The 14693-nt window shown below is 47.2% G+C and overlaps 1 protein-coding gene across 3 annotated transcripts in view; it reads right to left on the minus strand.

The window, feature by feature from the left end:
* TLN2 (talin 2) overlaps window positions 1–14693 on the minus strand; it is a 440641-nt gene that overhangs the window by 81021 nt on the left and 344927 nt on the right. For all 3 annotated transcript variants that reach the window (XM_032622981.1, XM_032622982.1, XM_032622983.1), the window contains 6 exons: window positions 13344–13437; window positions 11327–11416; window positions 9348–9470; window positions 7883–8026; window positions 6142–6303; window positions 198–338 (listed from right to left, as the gene is read on the minus strand). In XM_032622981.1, coding sequence (XP_032478872.1) covers window positions 198–338; window positions 6142–6303; window positions 7883–8026; window positions 9348–9470; window positions 11327–11416; window positions 13344–13437 — 754 coding nt within the window. The remainder of the gene's footprint in view (window positions 1–197; window positions 339–6141; window positions 6304–7882; window positions 8027–9347; window positions 9471–11326; window positions 11417–13343; window positions 13438–14693) is intronic.

The following is a 14693-nucleotide window of genomic DNA, read 5'->3' on the forward strand; positions in this document are numbered from 1 at the left end:
AGCCAAGACATTACCTCTTACGTGATGTACAGACATTGAGTTTCATGAACTCTGCTTGTATCATCAATGACAACAGTAATAGTGCCCTACACATTGACAGAAAGAGTTTTTGGAATCCTTAACTGTTCATGCCCATTCAGTGACACACAAAACAAGCCAACGACCTCAGTTTTACCTTTGCTCTGAGGATTCCCTACCTCGGAGCTGATCTGGGCAGGAATGCTGACAAACTCAGGGTTGGAGGCGAACGCTGTCAAGTTCTCCACGGCTTCAATCAAGGGGGCGGTGGCAATTCGACACTTGTTGCGGTTGTCCTCAGAGAAATCCCCATCCAGAGCCTGATGGGAGAAAACACAGAGATCACTCCTGGGCCTCAGCAATCACCACCCAGCGAAAAGGTGGTGGTTTAATGGGAATACTGAAAATGTCTGGTGAGTCCATAAGCAATGAATAAGAACTGATTGGAGGGATCTCTGCCATCAAGCAGAGGGGCTAAGTGAGCAATGGTAAGAAAGAAAGCTGAGTGTGTGGCTCACAGGCCAACTGACCTCACAGCCCATCCACTCCCCACTTAACGTGATTCAAAGAGCGCCTGCTCTTCTCTCCCCTCGAGCTATGCTGCCCATCCCTGTGGCTGAGCCACTTTCTTCCCTACCTTTGAGACTATAACCCTTTGGATCTTCCCCTCCATTTCACTCCAATTAAGTCTATTCTTCGCCAAACTATAAAAATATCTTACACTGTGTACCACTTTCAACAACTTCTAAGCTATTTTTACCTGGATGTCCCTGAATGACTGACGGAGGGAGGGCTTATGTATCTGTCATTTTCAAATGAGCAAAATGGAATGCAATGGGAAAAAACATACTAGAACTATTCCCAGCAATACGGACAAATCTCACACATGCAATATTTCGGTAAGGAGGCCAGACACAATAGGGTACCCACTATACGATTCCATTAGTGCAAAAGTACAAAAACAGGTGAAACTAATTCTGGGTGTTAGCTGTCGGGTCACGCTTTGGAGCCAGTGAGACTGAAGGAGCAGAAGTAGGCTTCTGGGCGCTTGCCGTGTTCTTTCTCTTCAACTGGCCACAGTCACTTAGGTGTGTTTGGCGTGGGAAAATTCACTGAGCTCTGCACACATGGGCTTTTAATCTATGTATCTTTTGCTTCCAAAGTTTCTTTCTTTTTAAAATTAGCAGCAGTAACACAATGGCACTGAATGATGAGTCACGTCGCGGATCAACAGCCTGCACAGGAGACAAGCCAGGAAAGTGGCCTGTGATGCATGCCAGGCCACCCCACAAAGGGTCAACACTTGGATCCCAAGCTCCCCAACCACGGACTGCACCTCCTCAAGCACAAGGCTGCTAGAACCGATGGCCTGTGACCAGTGACAGCACCCCCGCCTCCCAGCAAAGGGCAACATTTGAGAAGGCAGTTATGTTTGTCGAAGAATGTAAATTTCTTTGTTAAATGACGAATTAAACTTTTAATTTAACCCTTATAAGCAACATAGAAAAGTCAATTTAGACAATTAGTGAACAAAAAACCGGAGGCACCAGCAATTACAGAACAAACCGGATCTGAGATGGGAACCTTTCTATTTCTCAATAAGGCAAGAGTAGGCAGGCACGGTTAATGTAAAGGCTACTTGAGTAACAACTGTATTCCAATCAAGTCTTGACAGCTTGGGGCGGTAATGACACATCCACCATGCTAATATTTTCTGAGGAACTCCCATAAGCCTGGCTAATTTACCGTCTTCACTAGTACTGTGCATAGTTTGCCTCTGCTCAGGCCCTTCTCCACCAGATAGGCACTGACCTTGACCCTAACTTGGCCCATTCTGTGGTTCTTCCAGGCCCAGTGGAAACCCTATGTGCCTGCTACTTACTCATATTGATGGCTTCAGTTCTGACTCCACTCACGTACTCAGTAGAAGTTGAGTTAGCATCTGTTACCTCCACTGAAGCACTGCACCGGCGACATGGCAGTGAACCGTCTGGGCGCTCTCATCTTGTTGCACTATTACCATCATTGACTCCGTGAGGTCAGGCCCTACACCAGGCTTCGGAGCAATTTGGGCACACATTGGGAGGCTGGCTGGGTGCCGCATAGCAGGAGCCCGACGACAGTGGCCCCAGCACAGGCGGACCACTGAAGCAGGCAGATGGCAGGAGCGGACTCTGGCATCAAAGGAACTCATCCCAGCTGCACCAGTCGCACCCCCTCCAGTGGGAGTGATAGGGCTTCTAGCTCAGCTTCTAGCTGCCCCTTTACCTCTCCACACTCCTCTCATCCTCTTTTCTACTGTCTGCAACACTCTCGGCCTATTAGGAAGGCAGATGTCTGATCACGCCACCCGCTCTTAGGGGAACTAGTTAAAAACGACAAGATGGTTACCCCAGGTAAGTCCCAAGGAATGGTTTCCTAATTGTGCAGTTTCATTGACTGCACCAACAGGATGAAGAAAGGATTTTATTTTTTGAGACTGGGCCCTAAAATCACATATCATGTAGCCCACTGCGGGTCAAGGGCAGGACCCTGAATAGCGTGGGCTGTGGACTACAACGTCAAGCTCCAATCCAGCACTGTTTTCCATTTTCAAGAGGGAAAAGCCATTTCCTCCAAAGGAAGAATTGAGCATCAGAAAGGATGGTTTGTTCACATGGACAGTATTTCACTTCGGAATGCTGCTTTCACTCTGGGGATGGCTGAGCAACCCCAGTAAACGGAATACTCAAATCTGGCCAGAGGTGAAACTTCAGGCAGGCACGACAGTTTTCACATAGATATTCCATGTCACAGAATGTTTAGTACACCCGTCATAACAGTGAAAGGGTAAATCCACTTAGCCAAATGCCCAGGCGCCATCAGGACCCTGAGCCAGCTCCTGTGAATGTTCTCACACTTAGCAAAAATCTCACAGGGATCTGGGAGAAACAATTTCTGCATGTGTACCAGAATCAAAGATTCATGGACTTTGGGGGTTAGAAGGGATCTTAAAGATCATTTAATCCCAAAGCTCCAATGTTTCAGGTGATAAAACCAACACCTAGAAAGTGACATGCTAAGCCAAGCTCATGTCTCAGACCAGAACCTAAGACCCCTGGCTCCCTTCCCTCCTACTGACCTTAGAAAAGGCAACAAGAATAAGGCGTAAGAAGCCCAAGAGGTTTTTTTTCCCTCCTTTTTCTTTTCAAGAAACCTATTTACCAATCCAAACAAAAGGACGATCAAGAAAACGTACTTACAGCCGAGTTAAAACCGGTTAATGAGAGCTGGACCTGGTGTCTTTTGGACGCCCTGTCAATGCTTAATGGCAAAACCCTGAGCTTCAATTCCACTGCGAGAGGCAAGGCTGTGCTCCAACTTCTCAGAGAAACAAAAGCTGTGTTGTTGCACAATTTCTACTTGGCACCTAAACCTGAGTGACCGCACATTTAAAATAACATTCGATTCCACACATCTGATTTGAGGCTAGGTAAAGAGCTGACTGGAGAGAGAGAAGCAGGCATTGGTACACGGGGGGAACCAGCAGAAAGACGGCAACCGTGGTTAGGGCTCCGTGTGTTTCTGAGTTGGCCGGCATTGAGAGCAGCACCCCGCAGGGAGGAGGGTGTATTTATTCTTGCTGAGCCATGCTCTGGGATTGCAAAGAATGCCATCAGCAGAGATTTATGATCCCTGGAGGCAGGCATTCTAATGGGTGCTGATGACCCACTGTGGGGTAATCTGCTCCCTGCTCGCCAGTGTTCCTCCGGGGAAGGGTTCCCCTCCTTTCATTGTGAACTAGAAAGGTGGGGCAGCTGGGATTTAGGCTTGGGCACATCCTTGTGATTTAAAGGAAAAAAAAAAAAGAAAAGGACCAAGAAGCATAAAACTTAGAGCAAAATTCAGCCTCGATGGCGGCTGTTTCAAGCATTTAGGGAATTAAACATTCATTTGTTTCGCTATTCGACAGGATTCTTAACCATTCCTTAACTCAGCAAGTCTATTCGATACGTAGTACAGTGTGCTACAGTGAAATGGCCTTCACCATTTTCCCATTAGGAAATTCAAAACAAAGTTCATTGTCCCCGGCAAAGCCTGCCACCTGATGGGAATCGCAACACCAAGCGCATTTCAGCAAGCTGCGGAGCGAGAGGGTCATTTCTGTTCCTCGTGCACAGCTATCGATTCCCGGGGTGCTCGCGGGGAAGGAGGCTTCATCTTCTCCAGGTCACAACAGCCTGCATCCCCCCTCTGGTGTTTCTGCACAGGCCTATCTCTAAGGCCATCACAAGAGCTCATTTGCTGCAGGCAGTTACAAAGAGGGGTTGCCACTGTGAGGAGACTCTGAAAAGAAAATGAGACCTTAACAGAGACAGGTTGGGATTTAAAACCGAGGAGAAGGCAGAAAAGAAAGGTATCCCAGAATTTGTATAGAACGGTTCCTTGCCTTTGTCTCCCCCTTGGTCCATCTAAATCTAGTCCGTTTTTTTGATGATCGGAAAATGGCCAAGTTTAATTGAAATAAGTTAGTTACACAGCAAACGACAATGATGTCACTACGTCTCAATTCTATTGCCGTCTTGCCAGCCCTGCCTCCCCCGAGACTGGCACACAAGCACTATAAACACAACCAGGTATTTCCTCCCAGCCTGGTGGGCTGGCTTAGTCTCTCCATGCTAACGATGCACACTGCACGCCATGGCGAGAGCAGGCTTGAGTGGAAAGAGCAGGGGATCTGGGTCTGAATTCCGGTCTACCACTTCGTGGCTGAATCACCCCAAGAAAGTTACTTAACCTCCTCGTGCGTCACCGTCCTGACCGTAAAAACGGGGATGGCAAGCACAGGGTGGTGGGTTGTGTGGACTGAATGAGTGATACACACAAAACACGGAACAGGCTTTGGGTAAACTAAATATCGGAAAACATAAGCTTTATTCATTTCTAATACCACGAACCATGACAGTAATTAAAGGGAGCTGCCAGCAGGATCCTGGGGGCACCTGGGCACTGGCTTTATTTATTCATCTTCAACTTATCTTATTATTGTCTTTAAATAAGCGGGTTTTAATTTTTTTTTTTTTTTTTAAAGACTCTGTTTAAGCAGCTAAGTAATTGCCGACTCTTGCCTGCTGCCCGCTTCCAACGGCTGCTGGGCTGTACAATCTCTCCTTGGCTTCTGCTTTGCTCAGCCTGTTGACTAATTTCTCCACAAGATTAAATTGGCTTTGTGTAGTGCAAGGGAAATGAGGTGTGTAGTAACATATCCTCTGGAGACAACAGGGGGAAAAGCCCCATCCCTCCAGGACTTGCCCGGCAACAAAGCAGAACATCCCACCTCCACGAGCGTGAAAATCCTTCAGTCAAGTGTGAACCCTCCAATGGCCTTCCCTCCGGCATTGCCTGGTTTGCACAGAACTGATAGCTTGCCTTCCATGACCACCTCCTTTGGAGGTTCTTTGCCAGGGGTCTGCTGTTCAGGCTGTGGCTGTCTTCCCACCAGGTCAGCTGCTTGGTGTCTGCTGGGTGTCCCATGCACGGCAGACCGGGTTTGCGGTCTGATCACCCAGCTACAAATACTACAGCCCAGCTATTGCGATTCCCTCCTCACAGGGTACCCTTGCCCTGCTTCCCCCAAACTGTCCACGGCCACGAACACAAAGACGAACTTGTTATCAACATGGAATGCTCTATTTTAAGAAGCTCATGCTCCCCTGAAAACATTTAAACAACTATAAATAGAATAGATATCACAGGACAGAATAAATTGACCTTTTGAAAAAGATTTTCCCAACAATTTCCCATTCCATTCTCCTTCCACCTTCTCTCTTGGTCCAGAGATATTTAACAACCATGGCAGGGCCCTCTACCAGCCCCTCAAAACCGCCCTCCCCCACTAAGCACATAGTTTACCCCTCCCCACCCACTATGCAGAAGGTTAGTAGAGACCAAGGCTGTTGGTTTTTCCTGATAAATATCTCCATCACTAATGAACTGCTCCTCAGTGACTTAAATCATGAGACTGAATTAGAAGTTGAACTCCACGAGAAGCAAGTATTAGAGAACAGAGCTTCAATCCCCTACTTCGTTCCCCTCTGCAACAGGTGTCACGGGGATTCCTAAGGCCTCAGCTCAGCAACCTACCTTGATGGTCTTCACCAGGTTGGCAGTGCTGTTGGCGACTTCCTTGGCTGACTGGACAAAGTGCCTCTTGGCCACAGGGTTGCCCGTCTTGGATGAGGCGATGCGGCAGGCGTTGCACAAGGCTGAGGTGTGCTTGGCGACAATCGTGGCGGCTGACAGAACCTATAAAGCACGGACTGGGTTGGGGGCACCCCACGCTTCAGTGCAGAGGAGTCCAGTTCACTGGAGTCCACCCTGGTCCCGAGCCCTGGATTCCCCTTCAACTCACATGTCTAGGGCTCATGGAAATAAAACCCATGTCTCTAGCTCTGCCGCCCCTGAAGTCACTCCAAGAAAGGGGAGGGCGGGAATTATTAAGGCAGAGAGACGAAACAAAGAAAAGGAAAGGCAGGGCTGATGTGGGAGTGGGCTGGGCTCCAGGCAGTCTCAGAGGAGATGCTGTCAGCTGTCCTTTGTGACCCCCAGCCAGGAGGGACACGGCCCAGGGTCTAGGCCAGCGCTGCCCAACAGAAACAGAGTGCGAGCCACATATCTAATTTTCAAATTTCTAGTAGCTACATGAAAATAAGTACAGAAACAAGGGAAATTATTGTAAATAATATATTTTATTGAGCTTGATAGATCCAAAACATTTCATTTCACCATGTAATCAATTTAAGAATATTAAGCTTTCACAATCCTTTATCCTACTAAGTCTTTGAAATTGGTCAGTATTTTACACTTACAGCCCATCACAGTTTGGACCAGTTACATTTCAAGTGTTTAACAGTCACATGCAGCTGTATGTCACCCCCAGGTGGGCTATAGGCACCTTATTAAGGGGTGTGGCTCAGGGATCTCCCAGCCCCAGCTGCGTTTCTGAATCTGCCTGATCCACTTTGCTGAGGCTGGTAACACCCCTTTGGCCTTAACTGGACAGGTAAGGAATCTCAGGTGCACTGACACCTGCCTTTGGTCTGGGTGGTCCCCCAGGTATCCTTTACTTGGGTCCTTCTACTGCCTCAAGAACGCTGGTCCCAGGGTCAGCAGTAGATGTGCCCATCACAGCTTGCCTCTGCTAGCCCATATAGGCCATTCTTGTTCTTTTTAGCACATACTGCTGGAATTATTGAACACGACCCATGTCACTCGGGTATTAGAAGTATCAAGGAACGTCACACATACTGTCTAGTTCTCAAATGTCTCACATACTGTCACACATACTGTCTAGTTCTCAAATGTCTCAAGTGGCTCCTTTTGTGCTATGGATTCTGACCCAGCTTTGGGGTCTGGGTCAGCACCACCACCTCTGGGAAGTGACCCCTGAGAGCCCCTCAGAGAATTCATCACACCTTCCTCTGTGCCTCCCTTGCCTTGTCATCATACCCCGATCACTCCATCTTCCAAACTTTAACCGACAGTAAGAGTTAAGGGGGTAGGGGGTCGGGTCTCACTCACGGTGACCCTTAGTCCCGAGCACAGAGCAAGCCCTCAACGTTATGTCCCCTGAACTGAACAAATGGAACCGTGAGCCTCCTGAGGAATCTCGCTGTGATTACGCCACTGTGACTGCCTTCCGGCACTCCATTCCAGAGCACCTACCTGTTCCACCCTCACCACATTTTGCAACATCCCCCTAAGTCATGATCTGGCTGGCTTTGCAAGTTCTGAAAGAATGGTCATCTTTATTCTCGCAGTCTCCCACCACCCACCCCCAAGAGCTCAAGGACATGCAGGTCTCACATCCCTGCCCCAAAGTTACCTGTGACGGGCTGCTGCCGGGGTCCACCAGGTTCTGGCATGCCATCTGGATAGCCTGGTTTGCCCTGGCAAACTGGATGGGGTCCACAAGGCCCTGATGGCCGGCCTGGCTGTTTGGATCAGAGATGCCAACAAGGTATGCAGCCTGGAAGGGAGGAGGTAAACCACAGCTCAGGCTCGCTGTACTCCTAGATACGCCTGTGGGGGAGTGTGGTCCCACAGTATACATACAACAGTCATTCTCAGGTGCTCCCAGTGCAAGGTGGTCAGACTCATCTCATCAGTAAGAGTTTAGGCATGGACAAGCTGACACTTGCTTGGGCCGGGGACATGCCAGCAGGAGTTTGCTACAGGCTTTTGGGAACAGTCTCCTTGTTCTTAAGAAAGCCTCAAGAAGCTCTTCCATGGGGCATGACCAAGGATGGATGCAGCCCTGAGTGCTCTGGCAGCCACCTTATGACCATGAGGGGGACCAGCCTCAGCATGGAGCTCACTCTTTGGCTGGCAGATGGCAGAGGGGGAAAAAAGTGGGTGTAGACTGATGGTGTGGAGCTACTGGCTAGGCCAACCCTGGAGCCTGCCCTACATGAGGATTTCTCATCTCGTAGCCTAATGTATCCTTCTTGTTTAGGCCAGTATTTGAAGCAGTAAGTAAGAATGAATAAAATGGTTCAGGGGAGAAAAAGGCAATATTCGGTCTCTAAGAGGACAAGAGGCTACAAGAGAAGGTCTTCTCTTCAAACCCTTTGAGGTGTTAGCCAAATAACAGGGAGAAAATGAATCTGTGAGGGAAAATTCTAACCTTAACTCATTTCCCCTGAGATATGAGGGGCCAAATAAGGGAAGGTGATTTCACCTCCTGAACTAGGGATGTTTTTCTTTGGTTCAATAAAATCTTCTAGGCTCAAGGCAATTGTCAAATGATAAATCCTTCAAGGTAAATGCTGACATTCTTGGAAATTCAGCTACATGAGCCCAGCAATTATTGGAAATATACAGCACAGTTGAAGACGAGCCAGGAACATGCCTGATCATGACTCTGTGTGATGGCATCCAATTTTTTCTCCTTCTGATTCTAAAAAGAGCATGACTAAGACTTTTGCAACTCTAAAGCCTCAGAGGGAATTTGAATTGTGTCATACCTATTTTTTTCCCCCCAAACAACTTATCTGTAACAATGACCTTAAAAAAAAAAGAAAAAAAGAAAGAAAAAAAGACGGGCCTCTGAACCCTTAGGCTGGGTCTGCAGGGTTCAGTGTTCTCTCCAGGCTGCTCTGCTCCAGAGGTAACGGGCTGATGTTTTGCCTAAATGCTCAGCCAGCAAGAGCCACCACCTTCTCCATGGTTTCTGTGGTGATGGGTGGAGATGGAGCTGAAGCTGAAGCCCCCGCGTGCCTCCCACAGGGACCCGGCACAGGACAGGGCTGGAAGGCCTGCGTCGTGGGGCACGGGCACCCGTGCCTTACCTGGGCTGCAGCCTCCGTCAGCCCACAGAGAGCCTTGGACGCAATCCCCACACACTCCCCAAAAGCAGGGAGGTCCCCGGTCTTGGCATTCTGCGAAATCCCTGCCATCGACTCGCCCAGAACCTGCAAAACAAACCACCAGCGATATTCTGACCAGCATTCCTTCAGACCATGGGGTAAAGGGGCTACCCTTCCAACTTGAATGTTCAAGGCCACTTAATTTACAATATTTGCCATTATTTTACTTTATTTGCAATAAGAAGAGATTTAAGATAATGATATCATTTCTGTTCCACAAAGAGAAATAAATAGATTCTGAAGTTTTCACCCAAAAGTTATCTATATCTCAAGGAGGTACAGTTACTATACATAGATCAATAAACTAAAATCTATACAGGTCAGCCCATGGGTGAATGGTCTAAACTGAGAACTGTTAGTTCCCAGGATATAAAATCAGACATATCTACCGAGCTGTAGGTGAAGACCATACCCAGAAAGCAGAAGACACACTCTTCCCGATATTATTCACTTATTAATTGATAGTCTTTAATTAATTAATTAATTTTGGGGGGCTGCACTGGGTCTTCATTGCTGTGCGCAGGCTTTCTCTAGTTGCAACGAGCGAGGGCTACTCTTTGTCGCAGCGTGCATGCTTCTCATTGCAGTGGCTTCTCTTGTTGCGGAGCACGGGCTCTAGGCGCTCAGGCTTCAGTAGCCGTGGCACGTGGGCCCAGTAGTTGTGGCTCGTGGGCTCTAGAGCGCAGGCTCAGTAGTTGTGGTGCACAGGCTTAGTTGCTCCCGTGGCATGTGGGATCTTCCCGGACCAGGGCTTGAACCCGTGTCCCCTGCACTGGCAGGCGGATTCTTAACCACTGCACCACCAGGGAAGTCCCTATCAGAGGTCTTTAAAATAACAGCTAAACGGGATTTCAGTACTCAGAATCTAACCCAGAGAGGTCAAGCACCATGCACAAGGTCAGACAGAAGGTCACACAGGCAGAGGCAAGGCGCCTGCCCCATATCTGGTGTTGTGTCTTCATGGGCCTCCTCATGCCCCAGGAAGGCAGGTCCTACTTTCCAGGGTCACAGATCTTAGAACTGAAGGATGTTCAACAGAAATCTTTAGGGAGACTATCACATCCAAGTCTAGAACCCAAGACAGAGCTCTTTGTTTGTCAAGAAGCCATCTTAGATAGGGAAAGAAAGAAATTCCATTCATCTCACTTGCATTTCATTTTATCCTGATTTTGAGGCATTCTCAAAAAACACTGGTGCAATTACCATAGATCAGTGTTTCCTGACCTTTTAAAATATTATTATTATTGCTTTGATAAGAAGTCTTTTTAGACCACCTCCCTCCAACTGCCACCCACATTAAATTAAATACTAAGAAATAAGATCTTGTTGAGCAGGGTTAAGATTTGGAGAAGGGAGGACACAAACCTTTGTATAATCTTAGATACTTTCACCACCCGTACCCCCCAAAAAACCCCCACAATTTTTCACTCCCCTTGAGAATGCAAGGCATGGATAGATGGTGAAAAGAACACACGGGAGGATCTCATGTAAGCCAAGGCCGTTGAAGGGCCTTCCCCACCAGCGCAGTCCCAGTTGAAGGAAATACATGCTCTGACTCACAGTAAGACCCATCCCTCATAGGGTCTGAGCAGTGGTTCTCATAGAGTGGCCCCTGGACCACATGGCAGGACCTGGGAACATGTCAGAAATGCACAATCTCCCCCACCTTGGGATCTACTGAATCAGAAACTCAGGGATGTGACCTAGCAAGGTGTGTTCAACAGGACCCCCAGGTGATTCTGATGCACAGCCAGGTTTGAGAAGCACCTGGGCAAAGGGCGCCATAACAAGGCTTTAGGACACGGGCAGCCATGCAGAGGGGCCACGGGCCGGTGCACACAAAGCATGTCTTGATTCTTCCCCACAATGAGGAGGGATGCTAACAGCACAGCCAGGCTTACCTTGGAGTTTTCCATTACACTCTCGATGCAGTCAAAGTAAGAGAGGTCACTAACAGGTTCATTGGGATTGTCCAACATCCCCTTGACAGTCTACAGAAGGAGAACACAACTTAAGAGCAAGCCTTATAGAACAAGGGAAACTCAACATAAAATACCAACTATCAACTTCCCCTCCATACACAGAATTCTGGTCATTATCCAGATTCTTGAGAGCAATTTAGATCACAGTGTCTATGACTTCAGATTTCCTGTGGGCAACACCACGCTGATTGGGGTGGGTGTGTCTTGGTTAGCTCTGACAGAGAGGAGAATCTCTTGTTTTCAAATGTGAAGGAGAAGCATGGTATCCACAGAACGGGGACATTTTTTTCTTAAAGAATCTGAAAGTTAGTGGGAGGCAATATATATTCATGGTCAATGAGTATAATTTCTCTGCTGGATAACTCCAAGGAGCTTAAATATCAAGGACAGGTTCATTCATTTCTTCTTGATTAGTAGGGACCTCAGTTTTCAATTCTGGGACCTTTCAATGCGTAGGCATGAAAGAAGGTAACCCCCCCAAAACCGCACACTGGAATGGTTCATTTGTTTTTAACTTTAAAAGTATAGAAAATGTTGAATCTTGTTTAGGTCTCCATCAAGGAACAGGGCATGGGGCTTGCTTTTTCTGCTTTGTCTCCAGGTCTGCTGAAAACCGTTGCTAGCTTTCATGTTGCAATAACCTTTGATCATCGTTTATGAGGGACTTTTCCAGGGGAGGAAAGTCAGGGGACATAGCCATCCATCTTCCTCCCTGTTGAGTGAGAAGATACAGTGGGACCTAGCAGGCTTTGGGGCACAGCCAACAAAAAGACAAGGCCATGTGAGTTACTAAGGGCTGGGGGGAAGTAATGGTGAAACTGCTGAGTTAATCAGCAAAGATCTGAGGGAAAGAGGGCTGCATACAGAAGGTGTTCATTTCATTGAAGAAACTCCTCCCACTCCTTGGATAATCAAAACTGCCTTAGTAACAGCAACACTGAAATAGCCATAATTTTGGCAACCAAGGATACCATTAAGGCACAGAGGATGTGCATCTGGGCCAACAGACCTCATTTAGATCAACAGTCCACGTGTCATTTATATTTGCAAATGTGAACAGACCAGGATAGGGCGGTGACTCACCCAAGGAAGGAAACATTCTCCACTGTTTTCAGAATGCTTCAGTCCCCTGCCTATTCTCACTTTCAGTTGTGCCAATGGCCTCTTGCCATCGGCGGACTGGGCCTCAATCAGACCCTTCAGAAGCTGCAATCAACCCCCCACCCCTAACGTCTCTGGCATGGTGGGTATCCCTGTTCAGAAAACTAAAGGTACACTCGGTACAACCAACCCATATCTACTGAGATAACCATTTGCCTGTTTCAACATAACCTGAATTGGTTAGGACTGCTTTACAGACAAGTAGGCACACTGATTTTATTCTTGCCCATGTATACTCTGTGGGCATAAATGAATTTTCCATTAAAAATAAACCCTAAGTATGAATATAAACTGATAAGCCCTATACTGTGTCTGGAGCTCCACGGCCACCTTGACTGTATAGTAATAAGTGTTACTCCTGGGTTTTCTCTAATGAGTCCCCTACATGTTACAAAATACGATGTATGGGAAAATCATTTTTACTCATAAAGCACATCTATTCCAGCTTCTCCCAAACACCCCAGAATAATCACTCCCAAACTTTTTAGGTAGAAATTGCTTATCTTCAGCCTACACTCAATACCATAGGCCTCTTCCTGTATGAAATAAAGAATCCTTTAACAAAGCAACTCTTAAGTGGAAACAGGGAAGCAAGGATGATAACCCCACCAAATCTAATTTTTCTTTAATTCCTTCCCACTTGGATTGGAACTTTGGCTCCAATAGTTTCCCAGGAAAGATCAAAGGTAAGAATAGAGGAGAAGAACCTGACCCGGAGGGAAAGGACAGACACACAGACACTCTGAAATCCTCAGCAGCCTTTCCAGGGACTCACCTCAAGCTCCCGCAGGGCGTTATCACATTCCTTCTGGCCAGGAGCTTGCTGGGTGCACAGAGTGATGAGCTGATTGATGCTCTCCGTCACAGCTCTGCGACGACAAATACGGAAAGAGTGTTTTTTGCTTTGTTTTGTAAAGATCAACAGTAATTTCCCCAACAATGTTTTGTAGGTTCGCTAGGAATACAATTACTTCACTATAAAGGCTGTGGTCCCTGTGACAGCTCTGCCACAAGGCTCTAAACCAGCAGCCCCCGACCTTTCTGGCACCAGGGACCGGTTTCGTGGAAGGCAATTTTTGCACCGCGGGGGGGGGGGGGGGGGGGGGTGGGGGGGCAGGGGGGATGGTTCAGGCAGTAATGAGAGCAATGGGGGCGATGGGTCAGCGGTAATGCGAGCCATGGGGGAGCAGCAAGATGAAGCTTCCCTTGCTTTCCCCGCCGCTCACCTCCTGCTGTGCGGCCCGGTTCCTTAACCAGTCCTCCGCCTGGGGGTTGGGCCCCCTGCTCTAAACAACCAAAAATCAACCACAGCCAGGGAAGAGAGAATGAGAATCCCTACCTTGCTTCTCATTATTCATTGATTTACCCTTAAAAGTATCAATACTAATAGTTCTCTTAAGAAAGTGTGGCTATCTTTAATATATTCACAAGAAGGAATTCACAATGAAGTTGCAAATGGCAAACAGCTCATAGCAACACTGTTTTCAGAATCCTTCCCTAGCAGCCCATAGGAATGGGATGATCCGAGCTAGGCTATTTTGGACAGCCTTTGTATAGTTTGGACTATTTTGTATATTTTAAAAGTCACACTGTAAACTGTGCCTTATGATTTTAAAACCTCTTCTTACCATTCATTTCTACATGACTGACCAGTTCCTAGAAGCTATACCAACATTATTCTTTAAAGAGCTATTTTCTTTGTTAACATTAATAGGAATCAGAGATTCTTACATGATTTTACATGTGTTTCCATTCTTCTTAGAACTTAAAACACAGCCCAGATTTTTTTCTACATTGGCTAGGGTTCCACCCCTCCTGGACAGCCTCTGTTTAGGTTGCCATGGATGATTTATAAAGGCACGGTCCATTTTGAGTTAATTTCTTTAACAAGGTGTGAAATATGGATCCAGATTTTTTTTCATGGGGGGGAAATATGGAAGTCTAACTATTCCAGTACCATTAAAAATGCCATCCTTTCTGCACTGAATTGCTTTTTTAACCTTGTTGACAATCAGTTGGCCATATTTGTGTGGGTCTACTTCTGGACTCTATTCTATTCCATTGACCTGTGTGTCTAACCCTCCACCAATACCACACTGTTTTGATTACTGTACCTTTACACTAA

This window comes from Phocoena sinus, chromosome 2 (assembly GCF_008692025.1).
Source record: "Phocoena sinus isolate mPhoSin1 chromosome 2, mPhoSin1.pri, whole genome shotgun sequence".
Taxonomy (NCBI): domain Eukaryota; kingdom Metazoa; phylum Chordata; class Mammalia; order Artiodactyla; family Phocoenidae; genus Phocoena; species Phocoena sinus.